The sequence below is a fragment of the Mus musculus genome, chromosome 6 (assembly GCF_000001635.26).
Source record: "Mus musculus strain C57BL/6J chromosome 6, GRCm38.p6 C57BL/6J".
Lineage (NCBI taxonomy): Eukaryota > Metazoa > Chordata > Mammalia > Rodentia > Muridae > Mus > Mus musculus.
In genome coordinates this window covers 13,662,121-13,678,381 of record NC_000072.6, presented here as the reverse complement: position 1 = coordinate 13,678,381, position 16,261 = coordinate 13,662,121, and the positions used below count along the sequence as shown (strand labels likewise).

The window sequence follows — 16,261 nt, the reverse complement described above, 5'->3', positions numbered from 1 at the left end:
ATTTAGCTGAAGGGAATTGTAGAGGTGCAACAGGGTGCAGAGGGAACTCAGGTGGACGACCGCGTCCTGTGGCAGCATCACCCAAACTCCCAGCGGCCTAGGAAGTTGGGAGACGTGCCAAAGCTGGACCATACAATGAAGCTCAAACTAGGCAAATAACTCTGGGGCGCAAGCGCACCCCATACCACAGGCCTCCTCCCCTAGGCAGCCCCGGCTCCTCCGCACAGCATCCGGGGCGTGGCCTGGCGAGGAGCCCAGTGCTTTCTCCGCCTCCTTCAGCTGCTCCTTCCCAAACAACCCGGTGCGCCGCCGCTGCCCTTTGCCCATTGGTCCGCGGCCCTTTCCATTTCCACCCAGCCCTCCGCAGTTCACCAATCACCTTGCGCTATTGGGAAGACACCGCCCCCGAGGCCTTAGCTGTGGCTCCTCGGCCTCCTCCGGTTGCTGCCTCTGCTGCTGCCTCCTCTTCCCCACCTCCTCCGTCCGGGGAGAGACCGCGGGGCCCGAGGGGCGGCGGCGGCAGCGGCAGCGGCGGCGGCGGCAGCGCTATGGAGCCGGGGCCGGGTGGCCGAGGCGCAGCGCGCGGACAGCGGCCCCCGAACGCCGCGCAGCCCCGGGAGCAGGAGCGGAAGCTGGAGCAGGAGAAGCTGTCCGGGGTGGTGAAGAGCGTTCATCGGCGGCTCCGCAAGAAGTACCGCGAAGGTAAACAGGCATCGGGGGAGGGGAGGCGCGTCCCCCGGCTGGGTCAGCTCTTTTCAGCCCCACAGGCCACCATTGACACACACGGGGGCGGCACGTCTGCCCAGGCCGCGATCGGCCGGCCGGCCTCCTGCGGTCGGCTCCCGGAGCCCTAATGGGCAGTCGCCACCCGCCTAGGCCCTGTCCCCAGCGGTGGGCTGAGACCACTGTCACCGAGCCGCCGCTCAGAGGGAGGGAGGGGCTTTCAGGTAAGACCCGAAGAGGGGTGGGGGTGGGGGTGACTCCACCGAGAGACTGGCAGGAGCGAAGCTGCCCCTCGCTCTTCTGCGCTGGACCAGCCTGTTGTTCAGCCCGCTTGGCAACAGCCCCTCTTCCTCTTCGCTCCTTGGCAAGGCCGTGCCGAGGCCTCCCCTGCCTGGGCATCCAGGGCTGCGAAGTCAGCAGGCCCAGCGGAGGATCTCAAGGTGCTTCGCCTGCCGTGTTTCACTGGGGAGAGGGTGGCAGGTAGCTCCCCTCCACCGCAGCTCCATCTTCAAGTTTGTGGAGACAGTCCAGGAAGAGATCTGGGGCAGGTTCTTAAGAGACTGTGCAGGTTTGAAGAGTCTCTAAGCACAGAGACTCTGAAAGATGCCGGTGCCTTCGAAGCTGGCCAGAGGTGCAGACCCCGCTCTTCCATGGGGGCAGCTTTTCGTCTGGCGCATATGCCGGAACAGTGTCTATAGTTGAATTTTATGAATTATCCTGGCATTTTGTAAATGGGGGCTCTCAAACAAAGCAACTTTATAAGATTCGGAAGGTGACACTTTGCATTATTCTTCATGTGTTCAGGAAAAAAATTCTCATAAAGTGTTAAAATGGGCTACTTTCAGCAGATTTTTCTTTAGCTTAATTGCAAAATGAAAACTCAGCAGCGTTCTAATGTCAGTCTTTTAACTAGTTAATAATTTAGGTTAAAAGAGAAATTATGACAGTGAAGGAACAAAGACTTGTGAGATCATGTCACTTTTCAGTTATGCACACTTTTCAATTACTCTGAAAGTTCAGTCAAGTCTATCTTCCTTTGAGTGTCGTTGATGCATTTTATTCTTAACACTATTCAAAGTTCTTTCCTTGACAACTTAGCCCTGGCTTTTAATAGAGGCCATTTGATATCCCCAAAGATGGCTAATAGCTATTGTTTGATAGGTACTAATAGAAGAACCTTGGCAAGCATATTAAGGTATTGAATTTTTTTTTATTGAAGATACTTTAATTCCCAACCTCAATTCAATAAAATGAGTGGTTACCATAGCAACAGTTGCATCATTCTTGATAGTCACAAAATGCACTTACATAATGCCATTCTCTAGTGGTTTTTATGTTGTTTGAAGAAATGAAGAAATAAGTGGACCCACTTTTCTTCAATTTATCATGCCATTTTGTACAAATTTTCTGTGCATCTTTTAAAAGAAAATGACTAGTATGTAATTCAGTTTCTATTCTTAACCTTTTTGTAATAATTTCATTGTTATTCATTTATTCATAAACGAATAGGTTCCACTTAACACACTGCTAATGTGTCATTATCTCTTTAAGCTGCTGTTTATGCATGCTTAGTCTCACATGTTTAAACATGTCCTTACGCCCAAATTCTAACTAGGGGAACACTTGGTTCATAATGAGGATTGATACTTAGAAATTACCAGAATGGAGAGCAATTCAGTAGTTCAGAAACAAATGATCTGATGTGACTTGGGCAGGTAGAGATTTCCTGATAGTCTAAGAATTTGAATGAAGCAATTCTTTTGGCATTTTAATGCCCTGAATTCCATCAATGATTTAGATGTTTTATTTTGAAGGCATAGTATTGTACCGATGGTCTTCAGTCATAAATGTATTCTATAAGCTCATAACAGTTTTCTTATTAGGGAATGCAGTAAATTCTCACTTAAAATATTGGAATGTAAGCCATAATTTTCACTAATGGTTCTCAAGCATGGCTGATCTTTTTACATTCTCTGCATTTTTATCTCAGATCTACAGTCTTTGTATCTTCCTTAGGAACAGGAAATGTACTAGCCAGATTTAGTGCATATTCCAAATTTAATTTAATTAAGATCAAAGTAACTTTCATGAAGATGAAGTAGTTGACCATTAGTGCATACTATTTTATGGGAAATAGAGTGTCCATCTCATCTCTTATCCTAATATTGTTGGCATAGATGTTAGAATATAAAAGAACGTGAAGATAAGGAAGTAACAGTAAAAGTTGAGAAAGGAAAAAGGATATAAATTGACGGGTAGGGGCTGTCTATGGGAGTGGAGCAATAGGGAGTATAGTTTTCTCAGGGATATACTGGTAATGAATAGACTGGGGCAGAATGAAAGGGAAAACAGCAGTTACTGAAAAGTAAGAATACAAGTAAAGCTAAAGAATGTAGGGTAGAATAAAGTCTTCCTTGTCTACATCTCTGACATTGGATTGGAAATGCAATAGAGAGAAAAATGAAAACAGGCCCTTCCTGCTGTGGTGGGTTTTTCCCTCCATTGTTGTGATCTGTCCGACTGGTGAGAGTTGACGATGATGAGCGGGCTTGGTTGGGGAAAGGGAGCTGTGTTACGGAGGTGAGTCCGTCTGTTTACTGCACTTGGAACTACTTTTACTTCCAGATTGAGTTTAGATGAAGGAAAGTATGCTTGCCATATCAGGTATTTAATATCTTTGCTATACAGAATTTTGAAATTAGACTTCTATAGCAACTTAGAATATTTTAATTTGATTAGAGGGTATATAGACAGTTTATTTATAAGAAATTGCTAGCTTAATTTTGCTTTCCAAACAAGGACTTTGTTGATTAGTCAGACTTACTTGATCAGTGTACCTGACTAAGAACTAAACTGGGGCCATGTAGGTTTTCAGTTTTGTTTTTGCTTTCTTTGTAGTTTGGGGGTGTGTGTGTGTATGATGTATGTTTGTGATTGTACAGGTATGTATATGTGCATATACCTGTGATGGCTAGATGTCAGCATCAGTGTCTTCATCAGAGGTCTCTCTCTGAACCTAGAACTCACTAATTAGGCTAGGCAGACTGGTGCCTGGTCTTTTATATGGTGTTGGGGATCAGAACACAGGTCAGAACAAGGCAAGCACGTCAGTGATGGAGCCGTCTCTCTAGCTCTCACATCATTTGTAGCAAACACTTGAGATGAGAAAAATGTGGGAGAAATGGTAACTTTAAATTAGAGATCATTTAAAACTAAAACCAAAACAGCCTTAAAATTAATAGAATTAACTTATAATATTGATGTTTTGCATGAAGTACAATATTTGAATTGTTTTAAAAATTAGAACCATGAACCATTTTAACTTAAACTTTTCCTTCAGTGTTATCTCCACAGCTGTGTTAATAAATTGACCAACTCTGTGACCTCCAATACAATTTGAACTAGTTCTTTTTGCTTACTTTATTTTCAAGTGAGTTTTCACAGTTTTCTTTTCATGTTTTCTCCTAATTAATACTCATGATATAGAATCAGAAAAGTGTGTGTGTATGCACACATGCATATGAGAATCTTTGCTTGTTTGCTAAAATATGTAGACTCTCCATCAAAAGTCTAGTTAACTTAGCCCTAGACATTTTTTGCAGGGAGGAAATGAAAGGATAATTTCATTTAACATCAGTAACACTAAGGATTATCAGTAACAGGAGCACAGATGCTGTTGATTGAGTGAGGAGCACACAGTAGCTGTGCAGTGCATGTTACCTATTTGATTTTATCATTATGTCTCTGTTGTACCTCTGCAAGGAAGGTGGATAGAGTTCAGAAGATAAATACCGAAGTATAAATGTAAGTTCTTTTGGTATTTATCAGGCTAAAAGCCAATAATCAAACAAACCCCCAAATGTTGTGGTTTTGGCCTTTGGTCCATTTTAAGTGTTATCTTTGGAATTCTGTAGGGTATAACTGTCTATGACACTTCACAACTCAAAACTCCATAAGTATACAGTAGTCAAAAACTCAACACTGAAGTGGAAGCACAATAGTCTATAATAGGAAGTAATCTAGTGGAGGTGAGTTAGGTGGCTATGGACGCTCATCTGATTTAGAGTTGATAAAGACATAATAAATAGTCATGATGGTGAAACAAAAAATTAAGAATATTTTGAAGGGTAGAATAAGAAGTTTTCATAAAACAAGAGAGGAAAAGACAATGATAATGTAAGATTCTTTGACTGGGAAAGTGTAGGCAGCCATTAAGCCTCCAGCTTAGAAGTACATTATATATGGTTTATTCAGAGTGCTGCGAGAACACAGCAGACAGACAGATGGCGTAGAGTAAGGATGGGGACAGTGCTTGAGTATGGATGTGTTCTTTGGAAGTAGAAGATTGGAAGCCCTCTGTATGGAGGACAATGCATAACCCAGCAAACGCACTGCCAAGAGACTGACTGTGATGTGCTCAGTGCTGCTTGGAGCCTGCAGTGGGTGAGGGTGAAAGAAGACCGTGGAGCTGGCCCAGAACACAGGGAGCAGCCCCAGAAGTTGAGTTTCCTCAGTGCTAGGCTGTAACCCTGCACAAGCATACCTACTATTTATGCCTTATTTACAATAAAAGTACTCAAAGTGACAAGCTAAAGTCTTCAAGGAAAGAGACAATTAGGATTATTCCATTCTTTAAGAAACTGATTGGTTTTGAATGTCAACATTGGCCTAAGTGCAGTGTTTTGTGTATCTCCTGTTTGTAGCTTCCTGTATCTAATGTGATGATGCTTCTTCCCTTTTTTTTTTTTTTAAAGAATTATTTATTCATTTTATGTAAGTTAGTATACTGTAGCTGTCTTCAGACACACCAGAAGGGGGTGTCAGCTCTTGCTACAGATGGTTGTGAGCCACCATGTGCTTGCTGGGAATTGAACTCAGGACCTCTGGAAGAACAGTCAGTGTTCTTAACCTCTGAGCTTCACCCCAGCCCTAATGTGATGTTTCTTGCGCATTAGTGAGCATCACTAGTCTGTTAACTTTAAAATGCCGATTCTTAGGCCCCCAGAAAGCAATTCCATAAGTTGGATATTAGAATCTGTTTAACTGTTTCTTGTCTGTTTCTGATGCAGGTAACTGTTTTACCACTTTGTGGGGTAGGACACTGAACTAAGATTATTTAATCACACCTATATTAATATCTCATTAATACAGGTAAATGTTTCAAACAGCCTCTGTACATAAATCTCTTATAGCATTATATTAATTTAGAACAATCCATTGCTTGGAAATACCTTTTCTGTCATAGAATGGAAACTGTCACATATAACAAAATAACTTAAAATCATACTGTGCTGTTGAAAGAATAATCTCACATTTAAGACTTTAATCACTGACAAAGGCATTAAGAAATCATTGGAGCTCCCATTTTTAGTAGTTCTTGCGAATTTCTAAAACTAGCAGGATCCCAAGATATAAGATACAATTTCCTAAACACATGAAACTCAAGAAAAATGAAGACTGAAGTGTGAACACTATGCCCCTCCTTAGAAGTGGGAACAAAACACCCTTGGAAGGAGTTACAGAGACAAAGTTTGGAGCTGAGATAAAAGGATGGACCATGTAGACACTACCATATCCGGGGATCCATCCCATAATCAGCTTCCAAATGCTGACACCATTGCATACACTAGCAAGATTATGCTGAAAGGACCCTGATATAGCTGTCTCTTGTCAGAGTATGCCTGGGCCTAGCAAACATAGAAGTGGATGCTCACAGTCGGCTATTGGATGGATCACATGGCCCCCAATGAAGGAGCTAGAGAAAGTACCAAAGAAGCTAAAGGGATCTGCAACCCTATAGGTGGAACAACATTATGAACTAACCAGTACCCCGGAGCTCTTGACTCTAGCTGCATATGCATCAAAAGATGGCCTAGTCGGCCATCACTGGAAAGAGAGGCCCATTGGACACGCAAACTTTATATGCCCCAGTACAGGGGAACACCAGGGCCATAAAAGGGGAGTGGGTGGGTAGGGGAGAGGGGGTGGGTGGCTATGGGGGACTTTTGGTATAGCATTGCAAATGTAAATGAGCGAAATACCTAATAAAAAATGGAAAAAAAAAAAACTAGCAGGATCCCAACCATCTTCAAGTTACATGAATATCAGAGGTGGTGTTTGTAGCTGTCCTACTTGTATACCTTCAAGACAGCATTAAGAATTGGTTTGTTCTTGGATCTTATCCTTTGCCACATCCCATTCCCATTCCTATATCATTACTAGAATATTCATCTTGAAACGAGGAGTACTGATACCCAAGAAGTTTAACTATGTATTGTTTCCTTGACAATTGAGAATTCTAGCTGTTACCCAAGCATGGAGAAACATGCCTTTAGTCCTAGCACTTAACACTTTGAAGCATGAAGTTGTAGAGTTTGAGGTCAGCCTGAACTATATAACGTGACGATAGAGATAATAATGATAATGATGATTAATAATAATAATGATGATGGTGGTGGTGGTCCCTAAATAGATAACTCAAATACTTTGGTTTAAAATTAGAAATCTCTAGTCCTTTTAAAATCCTACAGCTAGTCATTGAGGCTGGTTTCTTACCGGTTAGCACAGATTCTGTTTAAATAAGTACCTGTGTTTGTGCATGCCACAGTTGGCATGTGGATTACTTATCTCTTTCCCACCTCGCGTAATCCTTTCGCTAGAACTCTGCCTTTTGTCTAACTAACCCTAACACCACACTGTTCCTCACGTAGATTGAAGATTCCTGTATAGGAACAACTAGTAAACATGCTCTCTTGTTGAGTAGATTGATGACTTCATCCCCATTTAGTGATGCAACCTATTTTGAACATTCCTCCTTTTATATACTTAAAACTACAAATACTGGAGAACACAGGTACTATAGCATTTGACAAGTCGCATGGAACTAGCTTTGCTTTGTGGTTTGAAATGAATTCTATTCTTTCTCTTTCTTGTTACTCTGCTCTGCTTACTCATTGATTCCTTTATATGACTCAGTCCAATTTAAAAAAAAATATTTTTAGCCTATAAAAGTTAAAAATATTTTAATGGATATAAGTTTATATTGAAGTATGGTAATTGTTTGTGCATCTGTTTATATTTGTATATCCTAAGTTCACACATAAAAATTTTATGGTCTTTTATCATTCTGTTAAATTTTGAAGGTCAAGTTTATGATAGTTAAAAATATAGTATCTGAGAACCACTGGTACACTGCTTCCTGGTACCGCAAATGCAGCTTTATTCATGTCCATCTCAGGAGCTGCTTAGAATAAATTAACCCATAGGAAGAACAACTATATCAACCAACCAGACCTCCCAGAGCTCTCAGGGACTGAACCACCAACCAAAGAGTACACATGGAGCGACCCATGGCTCCAACTGCATATGTAGTGGCCTAGTCAGTCATCAATGGGAGGAGAGGCCCTTGGTCCTGTGAAGGCTTGATGCCCTAGCTTAGGACACGTGAGGTGGGGGTGGGTGGGTGGGTAGGGAAGCACCCTCATAGAAGCAAAGGGAGGAGATAGGGGGTTTGTAGAAGGGAAGCTGGGAAGGGGGATAACATTTGAAATGTAAACAACATAACCAATAATAAAAAAAAAAAAGAATAAATTATTACTCTTATACCGAAGAGTTGTCTGAGCATTGCTGGTTCCTACTTGTGCAGCAATTCCCTACTTATACAGATTAAGCTCTGGAAAGCTTTTCATAAGTCATCTTATTTGCAAGTTTGATATTACACCAACCAAGTGATCTTTGTATTCATATATATGTACATATATTATTTTTCACAAAAGAGAAACAAGTAACAAGGTCCTGACTTTCTTACACTGTCTCCCTTATAGGAAGTAGTCAAAGACTTTTATAGTTTGGATGAAGTTTGTTTTTTTCTTTTTAAAAAAGATTTATTTATTTATTTTAGGTCCATCACTACACTGTAGTTGTCTTTAGACACACTAGAAGAGGGCTTCAGATCCCATTACAGATGGTTGTGAACCACCATGTGGTTGCTGGGAGTTGAACCAAGACCTCTGGAAGAGCAGCCAGCACTCTAAGTTTCTTAGCTATCTCTCCAGCCCCCTGAATGAAGTTTCTTAATTATAAATGTTTCTTACAGAAAGCTGCTTCATAAAGATACAGTAGAGTAAATTGTACCTGTAGATATGTGTGTGTGTGTGTGTGTGTGTGTGTGTGTGTGTGTGTGTGTATCATAGATCATTTATATGTGGAATCTGAGGCAGGGGGCTTAAAGAAATACAAAGTAGTGTATGCTCATCAGGTTTCAGGAAGAAGGAGGAAAAGATGAAGACACAGACATTGGTCAAATGGTAAAAACTCAGTTATGAAAGAATAAGCTTTTGAGAGCTAATATATAGTATGGTAACTATTTAGAATGTATACATTAGTAAAGAAGTAAAATTTTTTTATGGTCATACATGACCAAATTACTATTACGTAATGGATGTCAGATGGGCTGAGGAATCATTATATAAGGTATATTTTCATCAAAATAGCAAAGTATATACCTAAAACTTATATAATCAATTTATCATGACCTCTTCTTTAATTATTTTATATATAATAAATAAATGAATAAATAAATATATAATATACATATTATATATATTTCTGTGATTGTGTATTTCATGACCTAGTGGCAGGATTTCCTTTTTTAAGTTGAATAATGCTTCATTATATATGTATGTCCCATAATTCTTTAGTTTGTTACACACTGATAAACACTTAGGGTTTTTTTTTTTCTGTATCTTGTGATTAATATCACAGTGATCATGAGATTACAAAATCTCTTTTACATATGGGTTTTGTTTCTCATATATACAGAGAGAGGGAGAGAGGAACGGGGTGGAAGCTTTGGGATGGTTTGAAGAAACTTTATGGCTGAACTGTACTCTCTATGTACATAGTACATAGGCTCCCTTTTCTCCACATGTAGTAGTTGCTTCTTTTTTATGTTAGCCATTACATTGTAGTTTTAATTAGTATTTACTTAATTACTAGTGATGATGACCATCTGTGCATATGCCTGATAATCCTTTTGTATGTCTAATTAGGAAAAAAAAGTAGCTTTAGTTCCTTCACCCACTTTTAAAAAGATTGATATAATTTTGGTATTGAGTTTTATGAGTCTATATATTTTATATTAATTGATTACCATTTGTGATTTATAAATATAGTCATAAATTTGTCATAGTTTTACTCATTAAATTTCAGATTTTTGCTTTATATTTATACTCTTTAAAAATGAAAATGAAGATAGTTATTGAGAAGATTATAATTTCTAATTAGATGATCTCAGAAAGCAATAATGCAGATTGACTTTCCTCACCTATAAGAACTTATAATTTATTGGTTTTACTCAAATTATTTCCTTAAGTGTAAAGATTTTCTTAAAAGTACTTGTGAACAACTACTAAAGAACTCAATAGATGGGACTCCTCTTCCACCTGCAGTAAGCAGACAGAGAGAGACAAAAACGTTGTAATCATCGTGAGAATGTTAACATGCACAGGAAAGGCTTGGATTCAGCACTCTAACCCTTGGATTCAGAGATCGGTTAGAACTGTGTCAGTTGTGAAACCCTCAGACTCGTTGAGTCCCTGTTGACAAGGGCCTATGGACTGAGTTCTAGTTGAGCAGCTGGTTGTTTGTATTTTATAATTGATGTTTACTGGTTTTTAATATAGAAAACACTTTAAATATTTTGCCTCGCTCAACTGGGCACCACAGTTAATTTCTGGAACTTATGTAAGTTATAAATCAAACATATTGTTTCCTTTTCCCTTTATGCTTTTGGGGTGGGGACCACAACTGTTTTTAATAGGTAACATTTGGGAGTAAATGACAAGCACTTGCATGAGGCAGATGCATTGTATTGAGCGATTGTTATGAGATAATCAAATGAAAGGCAGATAAACCCTCTCAAAAATATGATTTCATATATGTTTCAAAGAAAATAAATGTACTATGTCAGATAGTGGGAGAACAGTTAATTTGTGAAAGAAAGATAGTATCCAGTACATAGTGCACTGTAGCTTAGAACATCAGAGAATTTGTTCATGAGAGAATTGTCAGGGCAAAAGTGGATAATTCCATAACTCATTTAACTGTAGTTGATTTTTTACAAAGACAGTTGCAAGGTAATAGCAAATTAATATTAAAATAATTAAAAATACAGCAATGTTTTAAAATTAGATATACTCTTCTTTTTTAGTAGCCATTATTTTTAAAAATAGGCTGTCAGGCTTTTCTGTTCTTTAGTTGAAACAAATGTTTTGCATGTAAAGATGAGTTTACTTGTTTACTTGAAAACTGTTATCTTGCTATAGGACACAGGTTGAGAATAATTGGCTCATCGATTTCTGTATTGAACTTGATTTGGAATGTTGTCATTACTCATGTTTAAAACTGTAAGTTAGTTTTGTTTTGTTGCTTTTTAATGGGTATTTAGAAATATAAATATAAAGAAAATATAAAAGTAGAAGTAGAAGACATGGTATTGTGAACTTTGTTCTAGAATTTTGGAAGATAAATCATATGATTAAGTTGATTTTACAACTGTAGTTAAACAAGTTATTATTGATATTTCTCTGAGTTTATTCTTTTTTAATCATGAACTGTATGTGTATATATGTGTGTGCAATGATGCAATGATGACACAACACAGTGCTGTCACAGACATGTACCCACTGTAGCTTGGATTGTATGCACGAGACCTGCACGATACAAGCCAGCCCCAGTTCCAGCATGGATGGAGCTATTGACATCAGTGGCTGCAGAGGGAGGAGAATCCAGTTTCTTATGCCAGAGGCTGTCCGTGTTCCTGTAGATGGGCCTACACCAATGAACACACAGCCTAAGTAGACATGAAGTTGAGAGAGGAAAGTAGAGGAATAGTAGTAGAGGAAGTGGGAATGAGTGGGATATACAGCGAATAAAGTTAAATAAATAAATAATAGAATAGAAATGTATTAGGTTCAGGTCCGTTTTGTTACAGCCTCACTAACATTTTGTTTCTTTTGTACTCTCCTCTGTTTTCCTTCCTGTTTAACTTTACTATTTCATGTAGCATTTAACATTTCCCCCACCCAGGGGCTGGAGATGGCTCAGTAATTAAGAGAAGTTGCTGCTCTTCAGAGAATCCACACTTGGCTCTTGGCTCTTAAGTAAGGTGGCTCACAACTGCCTAAAAATTCCAGTTCATTTGATCTAACACCTCCTTCTTTTGGCCTTTACAGCCACCTGCATACACACACACACACACACACACACACACACACACACACACAATAAGGAAACATTTTTTAAAAGAAATCATTTTCAGCAAATATGATATAAGAATTAAAAAATAAAATTTCATTGTTTATTCTCATTTATATAAAGTTCACTATGCTTACACATATTAGCTTTCAGTCTCGGCACACATTGAGACTGTAAACCTGACTGCTAATGAAAATATTACAATATTAAGTTGTTTGTAATTGATGTCAATCAAGTACATACGAATTGAATCCTTTAAAATGTTAGATAAGCAGATAATGAACCTCAAAAGACATGAAAAGGACGACTTAAAGACAGTTTTGGTTAATGTGAAGTATGATGAAAAGGACGACTTAAAGACAGTTTTGGTTAATGTGAAGTATGATGAAAAGGACGACTTAAAGACAGTTTTGGTTAATGTGAAGTATGCAGAGGCCTTCTAAAATGCTATAGGGAAGTAGGCTCTCTGTAGTTACAATCGCCTTTGCATCTTGTAGCTAACAGTTAATTATAGAGGAAAGGAAGTTTCAGACTCTAAGATGACGTGGTAAGGACACGAAGAAGTTTTAATAGAGGGCAGTAGTGTCTCACATCGCTACCCTTAGTTCTCAGGTGTAATGGATAAATTTAGGTGAGTCACCATCCATGACAAGAGTTCTGCTTTGAGTGTGTACTATTTTTCTGTTACCTTTCTCCAGCACTGTATTAGAATTCAACGTTTTCACACTCCCCGAGTAATGGGAAACAGGATGGTTAGTGCTCAAGCTTCCTGCCCTTTACAATGCCCTTTAGAACTAGTAGCATAGTGGATGGGGTATCCTCACCAGCAATGTTCCTAGAACTCCCCTGTACTGTGGTTAGCTTTTTCTCCTTCTTTGTAGTTTTAATCCTCTCCTCTCCTCTCCTCTCCTCTCCTCTCCTCTCCTCTCCTCTCCTCTCCTCTCCTCTCCTCTCCTCTCCTCTCCTCTCCTCTCCCTACTCCCTTCCCCTCTCCCCTCCCCCTCTTCCCATTCCCTTACTACTATGGTTAGGACTCTCTTCTAAATAAAGTACAAGTATCCAAGTCTTTAAGTTTTATCTACCATGTAAATCACGTCTTACAGGAATGAAATCCATTTTCAGCACAAAGAAGTTCTTTGAAATACATTTGATAATGGATTGTTATTCAAATGACTCACATTTACAAACATAATATATGTGTTATATAGGGTAGTGAAACAACTTCAAAGAGCCTTTACAGGTTTAAGGTCTAGAACTCAAATAATAAGTACTTTCAAAACTATGCTATACTGTATTGAATCATTTAGTATCATGTCTGATAGGTAAATTCAAGAAGAGTAATGTTATGAGTGCCCAGAGTGTAGAGAAGGAGTGCTAACCAGAGTGCTGCTTGAGATCTCTTGGTTTATAGTTTCAAACCACTGTATCTGACAGATGTCTCTAAGAAAGAAGTTGTTCAGAATTCACAAAGATTTTGTGTGCTTTTTAGGGACACAAATAATGCTAACTTGATGTGTAACAAATTAAGAGCTCAGTCCCTTCACAAATATTAATAACTATTGAAAATATTAATCTATTAAGGGTATAACACTCTGGTACTCTTAGTTTTCATTTACTTTGAAATTAAAATCAGTACTAAGTCTGTAATTTATTGATACTATAGTCATTTTAGCTGAACAATGTGTGTATGAATATGTTTGTACCCTTACTTGTTTTTATGGAGATAGTCAAAATTGGAGAGATATTAAATAGGTTTTCAATTCAGTATCTACTAGTCTGTGGAACTAAAATATCCAGTAAATAAAATTATTTGGCTATTTTTCAAATTTGAATAAATGTGTTGATTGTTAAATTTAAGCTATTTTTATTTATTTTCTGTTACAGAAAAAAGAAAGACTTAATCTTGCTTTGAAAAAGAGTTTTAAATATAATTAACTGCACAGATGGCTATTTCTTATACATGTATATTTTATTACTACATAAATACCTAGATTTATATATTGTGTGATAGGATTCAATTTCCTTGTTTAAAGATGATGAACCAAGGTACTCAGATAATTTTAATTCTTTACCCTGCTAGGCAAATGAACTTCATTTGGCCAAATAATTCTTCAGTCATTATCAGTCTTCACAGTGACCTTTGAAATTTCGTCTTAAATGTGATGATGAATGACTTAAAATCTAAAAAGTAATAACTGGATAGTAACCTGTGTGTGTGTGTCTGTTTATGTGCATGTGTGGAACACAGGACAGTTTTAGGTGTCATTCCTCAGCTACCATCCACCTTATATTTTTACTGTTTTTGGAGTTGAGGTATATCCCTGCACTGGAACTGGCCAACTGGACTAGGTTGGCCTGCCAGCCATAGTCAGTAAGCCAGAGAGGTCCCAGATGGGTCTCTCTCTCTCCCCATCTCTTGGATTATAAACTTTCATTAGCACACCAGGGTTGTTTCTGTGGCAATGGAACCTCAAGTCCTTGTGCTTGCAAAGAAAACATTTTAGCAAATGAAACATGTGACTTCTGGGCACTTGCTTATAGTTGTTATTCAGAATATTAGCAAAAGCCCAACACTTTGGAGAAGCTTGTAGCATGCATTGATCCAAGCGTAATGGGTAGAGCAGAGGACATAGAATATATAAATATGCAATATATCTAGACTAAGTATAAAACAGGTGTTTGTGGTGGTCTTTCTTTTTCAAGGCTGTATAACCCAAAGATACTGTGAAAATGAATGCTTGATTTCCAGACATAGTTGTACCCTACCAACATGGATTTGCTTTATGAATGGATAGCTCATATGTAGCTCTCTGTCCCTCTCCCTCTCCCTCTCTCTCTCCCTTTCTCCCCGCCCCCTGTGTTTGTGTGTTCAATTTTACAAATCTGTTTAAAGCAATCAATTTTGATTGCAGATAATCAGTTATAAAGTAGTATTTAAAACTTCATTAATTAAGTTTATTGATGATTTTTGTATACTTCATTTGTAAACTATATTTTCTTAAAATTAGCTCATACATTTTTAAATAAAGTTAATTTAGTTCATCTTTTTTTGTATACAGTGGGAGACTTTGATAAGATCTGGCGAGAACACTGTGAAGATGCGGAAACACTTTGCGAATATGCTGTTGCAATGAAAAATCTGGCAGATAATCACTGGGCAAAAACTTGTGAGGGTGAAGGTCGCATTGAATGGTGTTGTAGGTGAGTATTTTATGAACAGGCACTTTTGTAGGTCACTTTTAAGATCCTCTTTTTCTTTGTGTCTTATTTGGTCTAGGTTTATTTCAGTTGTCTTTCTTAGTGAAAATACTTCTTTCCCCACATGCCTAATTTTGTCTAAACTTTTTATAAAATATGATCTATCCATTTGATCCACAGTTTATCAAACCTATTATTGCCTTGTCTTGCCTCTAGTGTGTACAGTCTTTTTAATATTCTGATTATGAATGTGGTAAATTTTCCATTTGTGACCTTGTCAGTGCTCAATAAACACTGGATTTGGGAGCATTTGGCATTAAGGACGTTTAGTCTCTCTTCCTCGCTGCCTCCTTCTCATATGTGTTTCTAATTCTCTTCACAAAAAAAAGATGTTGATATAATATAAAAGACACCCAGCCGTCCATCTTATGTTACTTTCAAATTCTACCTTTCATTAAAAGAAAACAGGACTCTGAAAAGTTAGATTGTAGGCTTTAGGCAAGGAAAGTAAGGACTTGCTTTGTACTGGATAGAAGTAAATTGCTCAAAAAAGAAAAGGCAAGCTTTGATTGATTCTCATTGGCTAGATGGAATTATAATTGTCTCTCCACCCTCACACCCCCAGGAAACAAAGCAGCAACAACCACAGCCAAATGATTAAAGGATGGAATCAGTGCACACACGAGAGTACAGTAGTACTGCACATTTCAAACCCACAGCTCACAATGACAATTGTCAGTACACACAGACTATCTATTGTAAAAATTGCTCCAACAGAAAGAATTTTAAATAAACACACCACAGCAGTTTTGGGGAATATATACTTAGGATCTATTTGTAAAGGAAAACACTGATTTACAAAATGATGACAGGAAATAAGTATTAAAGAATACTTAACTAACTTTGCATCTGCAAATGTGATATTTAATAAACAGAAATAAATTTAGTTCAAATACTATTAAAGACTTCATTGATTGTCAAGCTAAAATGTCATTCCATACATTATTACTAACTACAAAGAAAAGTATAAATGCATATCTTAAGGATCTACAAGCACCACCTCAACCAGTTGGTGGCATTTATT

The 16,261-nt window shown here is 38.2% G+C and overlaps 1 protein-coding gene across 2 annotated transcripts in view; it reads left to right on the top strand.

Annotated features, from left to right (window-relative positions):
• The first annotated feature begins 415 nt into the window (after window positions 1-415).
• Window positions 416-16,261, top strand: part of Bmt2 (base methyltransferase of 25S rRNA 2) — a 52,292-nt gene continuing 36,446 nt past the window's right edge. Inside the window, exons 1-2 of one of the 2 annotated variants that reach the window (NM_175312.4) lie at window positions 416-702; window positions 15,039-15,180. In NM_175312.4, the coding sequence (NP_780521.2) occupies window positions 549-702; window positions 15,039-15,180 (296 nt within the window). In that variant the 5' untranslated portion in view covers window positions 416-548. Of the gene's footprint in view, window positions 703-736; window positions 948-15,038; window positions 15,181-16,261 lie in introns of those variants that run through there. The other variant, XM_011241037.2, reaches the window with a different exon arrangement.